Consider the following 10,873-nt stretch of genomic DNA (forward strand, 5'->3'; position numbering starts at 1 on the left):
TATTGCTTCTATATAAATGAAAATTTGACCGAGTTGACTTTCAAACTGGATGAATATTTGAAGGCTTGGCCTCAGATTAAACATCTTTTTTCATTTATTTTAATCAAGTATATTTTACAAGATATATATATTAAAATTTAAATACAGCTTAGATAGATATCTTATTAATTTTATGATAATCCATATCTATTGATAATGTTAATGAAGATTTTAAGAGCAGATAGTTTTCATGAAATTAGTTTAAGTTTATAACAATCCACAAGATACATGCTGATTTTGAAACCTGACGTTAAATTTTAAAATTTTCATATAGAAAAACCTTGAGGATAGTAGAAGGAGAAAAATAACCTGAGGATGATTTTAATGATATTTTTGTAAATATTAATAATTTATTCTAAAACTATAAATTTATCCTTAAGTATGATGTATTTATATGTTTAATTGTTATAATCATCTGAGCTATCCTTAGTTACATGATATTCTAGTAGAAAAATTTGTTCAAATATCAAAATTCATAGGATTTATATAACTATAAATTAAGAGAATTGAATTTTATATCACTATAAATTAAGAGAATTGCATTTTATATCACTTAGATTTTGACCAAATTAAATTTTTTATATTTTTTTTCAGAAATTGAAGTTTGTATTACCCTTCTTTAAAATCTAATTATTCCACCCTTTTTGTGTTATCTCGTCAATTGCTTAGTTTTAATTATTATCTTCTACGATATATTTTAATATATTCTTACAAAAAATGAAAAAAAACATTGTAGAATAAAACAATATTTGGGCCTTAAAATTTACCTGGATTAGGCAAAAAAGATAAATGTTAAATAGGATTTTAAATAAAAGGAATGCAAAGTACAATTTATGAAAATAAGTATAGAAAAATGAAATATGATCGAAGCAAAAAGGTGTAAAATACAATTCCATTCTATAATTTTTTTAGATATAATAATATTAGGGTTAAAACTGTAACACAAGATTCAAACTTGTTTAGTTAAATCAGCCGAGCCCAGCATGATCAAATTAGAATGGGATTGGCTCGAAACTCAAAACTTGACTAGGTTGAACTCATTTAAATTATGCATAAAATAATAATTAAAATTAATTTTATCATATAATTTGAATTTTTATTAAATTTTAATAATTTTTATTTGTTTAACTGTTAAGCTGGAGAGCCTACCGGACTCAACTCATTTAATCCCAACTGGCTTACCTCGTCAGTTAAACTTCATGCAACATGTCAAGTAAATACACTTACCGAGGGTGAGGACTGAGGAGGATCATTTGGAGGAATGGAGCATGCGATCATATTTTCATATTTTTATTAATATTTTTGAAAATTTATATTTTGGCTAAATAAAGAACTACAATTAATTAACATAAATTTTGGATTGTCAAAATTCAAGATGATATTAACGTTAAACTTGTCCCAAACATCACTTTATTCACAGAACTTGAATATCTAAATTACTTACGTTGATAATAATATTACTCTTATAAATTTTAAAATAAATTTACTATATATATTAAACAATTTGTCGACGTGATCTTAGGGTTACCCGGTTAGGTTTCCGAATCCAACCTAGGTAATAGTCCTACTAATAATCAGATTAGAAATTATTCTTCCTGTATAAATACATACAAATTTAGTCGGAGGGCTGAGGTATAGTTGATAGCTTAACCCTGACGATGAAACGCAGCAGTTCACGCGTTTCTTTCTCTTTATCACCCCTGTCTACACGCACAAAATTACAGAAGAGTTCAGTACGCAAAAAGGTTTCATTCAAGCATCTTGCAGAGGCGATTGAAAGAAATCCATGTGCAATCTGCTTAAATCGCATTGACCATGAAAAAGCAGCCGTAATTACACAGTGCATGCATGCTTATTGTGTCGACTGCATACATAAGTGGAGCAATATAAATCGAAAGTGCCCCCTCTGTAAATTAAAATTTGACTCATGGTCTACTTGTGATTTCAGTAAACACGGTGTTAAGGAACTCGTCAATCTAAAATCTGAAGATGTTAGACGAAGAACCTTTTCAGGATCTGACGTTAATATTCTAATACACAGATTGCCGCCTCTAGATGTAGTAATTAATGAATATAGCAACACTACTCCATATGATCCTGTTAATTTAACCTGGTCCTATGGTGTTAATTTAGCAAGATCATATGGTGTGAATTCTGTAAGGAGAAGAAACCAAGAGCAACCGCGTAGAGCTAGATGGTTTGGAGATGCAAGAACTGTGGCTCCTGAGATAATAAAAGAAAGGATTAAACGATGGCGTAAAAGCATATATGATGAGCAGTTGCAAGCAGTGCCTCTTGAGACCCCATTGGAAATAACGGATGATATAGAGGATTGGTTATTTCGGGAACTGCAAGCTGTTACCGGGATTCCAGATCCTACTTTGATTGTGTATATGATTATCCCCATCTACGAGAATTTTGAAGATAAAAAGCGGATGGGTATCCCGGTGGAAGAGGAGGAATATTTGGGACCTTTGAGGGGTTTTTTGTTTGAGCATGCAAGGTTGTTCTGGCATGAACTTACATGTTTTGCGCAAAGCGGCTACTCCATGATGGCATATGACATCACAGTTGTATATATACCAATGGGTACAACGTCGACGATTAATTAAGAGGTGCATCAGATACTATATTCTTTCAATCAAACTTCTTTAAGAGTATTTAGAGTATTTTGCACTATGTGTACCCGAATTTTCACTGTATATAATATTATAGTATACTCATAATTCCGTATCTAGCAAGATGCATGCTAGAGTTTAAATAAATTTGCAATATGCATGCTTCTGTAATGTTAACTCTATAAGGGCAGTGTAACGTACGAGTTATTTTTTAATGTATTTATTTTATTCAATATTAACAAAAGTATTGATGTTTAGTTTTTTTAAATTTGTTTATATTCAAAATAAGATAATCCAAGTTGTTAATATTGAAGAACTTGTTCATTTATAATTTTTTTCCTCGTTTCGAGTGTGATCTCTTCGTTGCCTAATTTTAATGATGTAAAGTATACTTTTCCTTCATCCTAAAGTATGATTGTACTTATATTTAGTAAGAGATAGGATTAGGCTAAGGAATGGGAAATCTTTCCTGATTACGTAATTAAATATTGTATTAATTATACATGATTTGGGCTACAAGCCCCAATAAAAAGATGTATGACATTCAGACAAAAAATGTTAACACATTGATCAGGCCTGATGGAACAAAGAAGGCCCAAAACCCTGAATATTAATTAATTTCGTAATTAATTAATAAGGGAAAAATCAGCTATCAAGAAGAGTCTCAATAAGGACATAAATCCTTGTAGATTACCCTCCAAGGGACCTAGAAGGATAAAAAATCAGTTTCCTACCACTTAGAACTCAAAAGTCCATTCTAATTCTGAGAAATAAGGACATAAATCCTTGTAGATTACCCTCCAAGGGACCTAGAAGGATAAGGAATCAGTTTCCTACCACTTAGAACTCCAAAGTCCATTCTAATTCTGAGACTTGACTACCAAGTCTCCTACACCAAGTCTAATTCAAGGACTCCCAACATCTATATAAGGGACCTCACCCCATAAATCAGAACTACGTTTTTTGATTTGATCCTTGGCAATCAGCAAGGTACGTAAACATCTTGTTAAGGCAGATTGAGTCACGAAACACAGGAGTAGTCAAATCGAGCCTCGAAACTCACGTTCCTTAGTAATAAATACAACAATTATATATCATAGTTTTTGATCCATAACATTTGACGCCGTCTGTGGGAAACCGCAACAACAACCAGGGCGAGAACACGGAGAACAAGCAGCGTCCTTGAAGGAGGGACACCCGCGGGGACAACCCAAATGATTTCGTCAACCGTGGAGGTACCTCCACATTCAACTTATGCCGTCACCCAAGGAGGAGCCCAGGTAGGGGCAACTGAACCTCAACTTCAAGGGACAATTCCCCCGTCTCCTCAAGGTACGAATCCCCAACTTCAACAACTACATACACCTATGAGTTCTCGACCCATTGGGTATGAGTATTCAACTGTTGTGACTACTAACCCCCCTTATGAGATGCCCCTTTACCCCGAGGTTGGAGGAAGTGGACATGCTGGACGGAGTGAAGCACGAGGGCGATCGCCCCCTATATACAAGGTTTGGCTCCTATCCCTGAGGATCAGGAATTTTCTGGTCCTTACACTGAGAGAGACTCCGAATTTTCGGATGATGAAGTGGCCCCAAGAAGGAGGCGTGCTGGCAAAGAACCGATGACTGATGGTCGCCAACGTCCTAGGAGCACCCAAGGGACGAATTATCAAGAAGTGCAGGAAAAGATCAGGGCTCACGAGGCTGAGATTCAAAGGCTGAAGCGCGACTTGGAGGCGCACCAGAACACCAGACCCCCACTACCTCCAAGGGGGAGGAATCCTCCTCCTATCATAGACCTGGATGGTCCAATACAGTGAAGGGCTGTTATCCCAAGGGCTGATCCAAGCAATCTTCTTCCCCTTGGAGATCCTGATGATCCTACCCCACCATTCATTGAAGAGATGATGAATGCACATATCTCAAGGAAGTTCAAGATGCCCACTATCAAAGCTTATGATGACACTGGAGATCCCGCCAATCATGTCAGGACATTCTCTAATGCACTGTTGCTACAGCCCGTGAATGACGCTATTAAGTGTCGGGCCTTTTCTAAAACCCAGCCGGGAATGGCTCAAAGATGGTATAGTCGTTTGCCCCCGAACTCCATTGGATCCTTCAGAGAATTAAGTCAGGCTTTTATCAAGCAATTCATCAGTGGGAGAATGCATGAGAAAAGTTCAGTATCCCTCATGAGCATTGTGCAGGGAGCAAAGGAATCCTTGAGACACTACCTGAATCGTTTCACAAAGGAGGCTTTAAAAGTCCCGGACCTTGATGACAAGGTACCCATGATAGCACTGCAACAAGGAACTAGAGATGAGTTCTTCAAGATGTCCTTGGCCAAGCGCCCCTCTGAAAGCATGTTACAGCTCCAAGATAGGGCCGGGAAGTACATCAAGGTGGAGGAGAGCATGAGGAAGACAATAGTAAGTAACGAGCCTACTGGAGGCAAGAAGCGGAAAACTGATCTGGAATATATTGCTAAGGACAAGTATCCCAGAACTGAGCAAAACCCTGATTCAACCCCAAAGAAGGGAGGACCTGGGAAAAAGTTCACTGAATATGCCAAGTTAAATACTCCTAGAAGCCAGATCTTGATGGAAATCGAGAAAGATCGAGATATTCATTGGCCCAAACCCTTGAAGGTTGATCTTGCCAAGCTAGATAAGAGCAAGTATTGTAGATTTCACAAGGATGTTGGCCATGACACCGATGAGTGTAGACAACAGAAAGATGAAATTGAGTTCCTTATTCGAAAAGGAAGGTTGAATAAATACACCGGGGAAGGAGGAGATAGGAATAACAATGGAAGAAAGAACTTTGAAGATCGTAGGAGGGACTAAGATGATCAGGGGCGAAATCCCCAACCTTGAGGGCCTGTGATAAACACAATCTTTGGAGGACCACGACCCCGAGGGCCTATGATAAACACAATCTTTGGAGGACCAACTACTACTAGATTATCCAGGAACTCCAGGAAAGCATATACTAAAGAGGTTATGCATATTATTGGAGAAGCCCCGAAGAGGGCCATGACAGAAGTAACATTGGCTTTTGATGATTCTGACCTAGAGGGTGTGAAATTTCCTCATGACGATCCGCTGGTCATAGCACCGATAATAGGAAATAGCCCGGTCAAGAGAGTCCTCGTGGATAATGGTGCTTCGGTGGATATCTTTCTCCATGACACCTTTTTAAGGATGGGTTATAATGATTCTCAACTAACCCCGACCGATATGCCGATATATGGATTTGCGGGAGTGGAGTGCCCCGTGGAAGGAATAATCAAGTTACCAACAATCATAGGTCAGGAACCAAGGAAAGCAACACAGATATTGGACTTTGTGGTGGTGAAGGCTAGTTCAACTTATAACGCTATCATGGGAAGAACGGGGATACACGCCTTCAAGGCAGTCCCTTCTTCCTACCATTCAGTTATGAAGTTTCCCACCCGGAATGGGATTGGAGAAGAAAGATGAGATCAAAAAATGGCTAGAAGTTATTATGTAGCCTCTTTAAGGGCAGATGGAGTCAGGGGATAGGTTCTGCCTATTGAAGATCTGGATATCCGAGAGAATGATGAGAAAAGGGGGAAGCCAGCAGAAGACTTGGTTCCGATTCCTTTAGCTCACGAGGATCCAAAGAATGTGACTTTCATTGGAGCAACACTAGAGGAGCCCCTTAGAGGGAAGTTGGTGAAGTTTTTACAAGAAAATAGTGATGTGTTTGCATGGTCGGCAGCTGATATGCCAGGCATAGACCCAGAACTGATCACTCACAAACTGAATGTGGATCCAAATAGGAAGACAGTGAAGCAAAAAAAAGAAATTTTGCTCCAGAGAGGCAATAAGCTATAAAACAAGAAGTAGAGAAGCTCCTAGAGGCTGGTTTCATTGAGGAGATACAATTTCCAGAATGGTTAGCGAACCCTGTGATGGTAAAGAAATCCAATGGAAAGTGGAGGATGTGTGTAGATTTCACTGATTTGAATGACGCATACCCCAAGGATTGTTTCCCGTTACCAAGGATAGATACATTAATAGATGCTACTGCTGGACATGAGATGCTGAGCTTCATGGATGGATTCAGTGGATATAATCAGATCAAGATGCACAAGAACGACATCCCAAATGTATCATTCATTACTAACTTTGGTGTTTTTTGTTATCTTGTTATGGCATTTAGTCTCAAGAATGCAGGAGCAACCTATCAAAGGTTGGTAAATAAGATTTCTAAGGATCTTATTGGCAAGACCATGGAAGTCTACGTAGATGACATGTTAGTCAAGAGTCTAGTAAAGATTGACCATATAACCCATTTGAGGCAAGCTTTTGAGGTCCTAAGATACCACAAGATGATGTTAAATCCTGTGAAGTGTGCTTTCGGAGTAGGATCTGGAAATTTTTTGTGATTGATGGTCTCCAAGAGAGGAATCGAGGCCAATCCCGACAAAATAAAGGCAATCCTAGATACGAAACCACAAAAAATTATCAAAGATGTTCAAAAGCTCACTGGAAGGGTTGCTGCGTTGGGACGATTCATCTCTAAATCAGGGGACAAGTGTTTGACGTTCTTCAAGTCCTTAAAGAAGGTTACGAATTTTGTATGGAGTGAGGAAAGCCAGAAGGCATTCGAGGAATTGAAGAAATATATGGCTAAGGCCCCATTGTTGGCTAAGACAGCTTTAAATGAGGTTTATACTTGTATTTGGCCATTTCAGAGAGTGCCTTGAGCGATGTGTTGGTTAAGGAGGAACTGAAAATCCAAAAACCCCTATACTATGTCAGCAAAATTCTGCATCGAGCTGAGTTGAATTATTCAACTATTAAGAAGTTTGTTTTAGCCTTGGTAATGGCTTTGAGAAAGTTGCGTCCTTACTTCCAGGCTCATAAGATTGAGGTTCTAACAAACCAACCCCTGAGAAATATCATTCATAGTCCCAAGGCCAGTGAGAGGTTGATCAAGTGGGCAATAGAGCTGGGAGAATTCAACATCAAGTATAAGCCACGAACGGCAATAAAAGCCCAGGCACTGGCTGACTTCGTGGTGGAATGTACCATACCCAACCAAGAAGTCGGGGGGCAGGAGGATACAATACCTCAAGACAAGGAAGTTGATAAAGGGAATAAAGAACAGGAGGATAAGGAATATTGGGTCCTCTATTTTGATTGAGCATCAAAAATAAATTCAAGTAGAGCAGGTTTGGTTTTACAAAGCCCTGATGGGTTCTTGATTGAATATGCTATGAAGTTAGATTTCCCGACCACAAACAACGAGGCAGAATATGAAGCTCTGATAGCTGGCCTTGGCCTAGAAGGGACACTGAGAGTCAAGAACTTGAAGGTATGTGGAGACTCGAAGTTGGTCATATCCCAGGTGAAGGGAGAGTTTGAGGCAAGGGATGATACGATGGCTAAGTATGTCCGCCTAATAAGGGCTGTGATGACCCAATTCGATGAATGCCATGTTGAGCACATTCCAAGGGAGGAAAATGCTAAGGCAGATGCCTTATCCAAGTTTGCTTCATCCGAGATAGAGGAAAGTTCAGGAAGTGTATACTTCCGCATTTTGAAGACACAGAGCATTGATGTTAAGCTTGTAGCTCCTATAGGTCTGGGAACGCCATGGATAGATTCCATTAAGACTCATATTCAAACCGGTTGGTTGCCAAACGATGCTACTGAGGCACGGAAGTTGGCTGTTCGAGCACTAAGATACTCTTTGATAGATGGGATTTTGTATAAAAGAACTTATGTGGTTCCTTACTTAAGGTGTCTCAGGCCCGATGAGGCACGCTTGGCTCTTGAAGAAGTACATGAAGGTATATGTGGGCAACACTTGGGAGGCAGAGCGCTAGCTCATAAGATAACCCGTTTAGGCTTCTATTGGCCGGAAATGATGGCCGATGCCAAAGAGTATGTGAAGAAGTATGACCGCTGCCAGAAGCATGCACCTGTCGTCAGAAAACCCCCCGAGATGCTGAACTCCATCAACTCACCCATCCACTTTGCTATGTGGGGAATGGATATATTGGGGCCTTCCCCATGGCCACGGCACAAAGGAAGTTCCTGATTGTAGCCATTGATTATTTTACTAAGTGAATTGAAGCCAAATCTTTGGCCAAGATCACAACTAAGCAGGTTGCACAATTCTTGTGGGAAAATATCATCTGCCGGTATAGAATTCCCCGCATCCTAGTCACTGACAATGGAACACAGTTCAACAATGATGAATTCAAGAAGTATTGTAGGGAGAATGAGATTGAGTTACGATTTACCTCTGTGGCTCACCCGCAAGCCAATGGGAAAGCGGAAGTGGCAAATCGAATAATCCTGGATGGACTAAAAAAGAGGATCGAGAAGTCGAGGAATAACTGGGTGGATGAAATACTCCCAATACTATGGGCCTATAGGACTACATGTAGAGTCACAACTGGAGCAACTCCCTTCATGTTAGCATATGGGGCAGAAGCAGTTGTTCCTGTAGAGATATCACATTCCTCCCCCAAGACTCAAGCTTTAAATGCGAAAAATGAAGAAGGGCAAAGGTTAGCCCTGGATCTAATTGATGAAGTGCTAGATGAGGCACATGCGAAGATAGTGGAATATCAGAAAAAGGCTTCGTTCTACTACAACCTAAAGGTTAGAGAAAGGTTGTTCAAATAAGGTGACTTAGTCTTGAGGAAGGTGGAAGCTTCTGGTGTAGGGCAGAAAGGGAAACTTGCCCCAAATTGGGAAGTGCCGTACAAGGTCAAGAGCGTTCAGGGTAGAGGAACCTACAAGCTTGAGACTATGGATGGTTTTGAAGTCCCGAGAACTTGGCATGCCCAAAACCTGAAGGTTTACTATGTGTAAAATAGTTAAAACATAATTCTCACTTGTCGGAATGACAAGTAGGTTTAAAAGCACCTTGAAGCTTTGCCGGCTTAGGATTTTTATATATTTGGTAGAAGATATGTTTAGGATTTATCAGGGTTGAACCCATCTCATGCAAGCTAGCGAGAATACCAAGTCATAATGAAAAATATTCAGTTTGATTTAGCCTGCTGAATTGTTGTATTATGAGGGTAAAACCAAATCATGAATTTGAGTTTGAAAAAACTATGACAATACTTAGACAAAACAAATCAAAACATCCAAAGTCGATTACAAAATTCAAAAATGTCTGAAAAAAGGAAAGTACATAATGCAAGAGAGTTAGGCCTTAAAAGGCTCGGATTCTTTGGAGCCGCTATCTGAAGTCTCCTCGGACGTCTCCTGAATTGGCCCCTCGGAAGTTTCTTCAGAAGTCTCTGTCAAGGTCTCCTCAGAACTACCCTCGGACGGCTTAGATGCCTTAGGGGACGCTGGTTTTGGAGGCTCTTCCACCCTCGCCTTCTTAATAAGGGGCTCGACCTCCTCCTCAGAAGAAGATTCCTTCTCTTCAGAGATGGATTCGGGCTCTCTCCTTTTTTGGCCTCGACCCTGGCTTCCTGATGACGCTCTGATCGGGGACGCTGAAGTGCCCTCCTTAATAAGATCAGCGAGCTTATCTGCAACGCCTTCAAGTGCTGGGACTTGCACATGACAAGGGAAGGAAGATTGTTCAAGAACCTCAGGAAACTCATCCTGGATAACCTCCACAGCAGCATCCCAGCCTTCCTTATAACTGACTGGATGGAGGAGGGCATCGTGCTCCACCATTAAATCCTTGAATTCTTGAGTATCCATCCAGCCGTCAAAGGCCTTGTCTTTTTGAGCCTTGAGAATAACAATCTCAGCCCGGGCCCTTTCAAGATCGGAAGTTGAGGAGGTAAGTTGGGCTTCAAGAGCCTCTATACGCTGGTTAGCCTCCTCCAGTTTCTTATTTATGTCTTCTAGGCCAACTTTCCAAGCCTTGACTTGGTGAATTGCCCTTTGAAAGTGGACGTTCGCCTACAAGAGACAAAGGAAAAGTGAGAAAACAAGAAAATTACGACCAGAAAGCTATGGAATACCAAAAGAGAAAGACGTACCGTCACCAAGGCCTGAGCTCCGAAAAGCTCGTTAGCCTCCAAGTCCTGTTGAAGGACAAGGTCATGATAATCTACAGGGGAAATAGAATGCATAGACCATTCTTTGGCAAGTGCTGTGTTGCCAACAATCGAATCCTTTCCCCAGATTCCCCAGGCAGGTTGAAAGAAAGCCCCAGGTTTTTGTTTTGTACGTAAAGGTTGGCTGGGGCCTTCTTCGT

General features: G+C 40.1%; 1 protein-coding gene across 1 annotated transcript; it reads left to right on the forward strand.

Annotated features, from left to right (window-relative positions):
* Positions 1-1,697: 1,697 nt before the first annotated feature.
* On the forward strand, positions 1,698-2,651 carry LOC141666055 (uncharacterized). The gene has a single exon (XM_074472038.1). It carries the CDS (start codon positions 1,698-1,700, stop codon positions 2,649-2,651), a length of 954 nt encoding a protein of 317 aa, XP_074328139.1.
* Positions 2,652-10,873: the final 8,222 nt, after the last annotated feature.

The sequence above is a fragment of the Apium graveolens genome, chromosome 6 (genome assembly GCF_009905375.1).
Source record: "Apium graveolens cultivar Ventura chromosome 6, ASM990537v1, whole genome shotgun sequence".
Lineage (NCBI taxonomy): Eukaryota > Viridiplantae > Streptophyta > Magnoliopsida > Apiales > Apiaceae > Apium > Apium graveolens.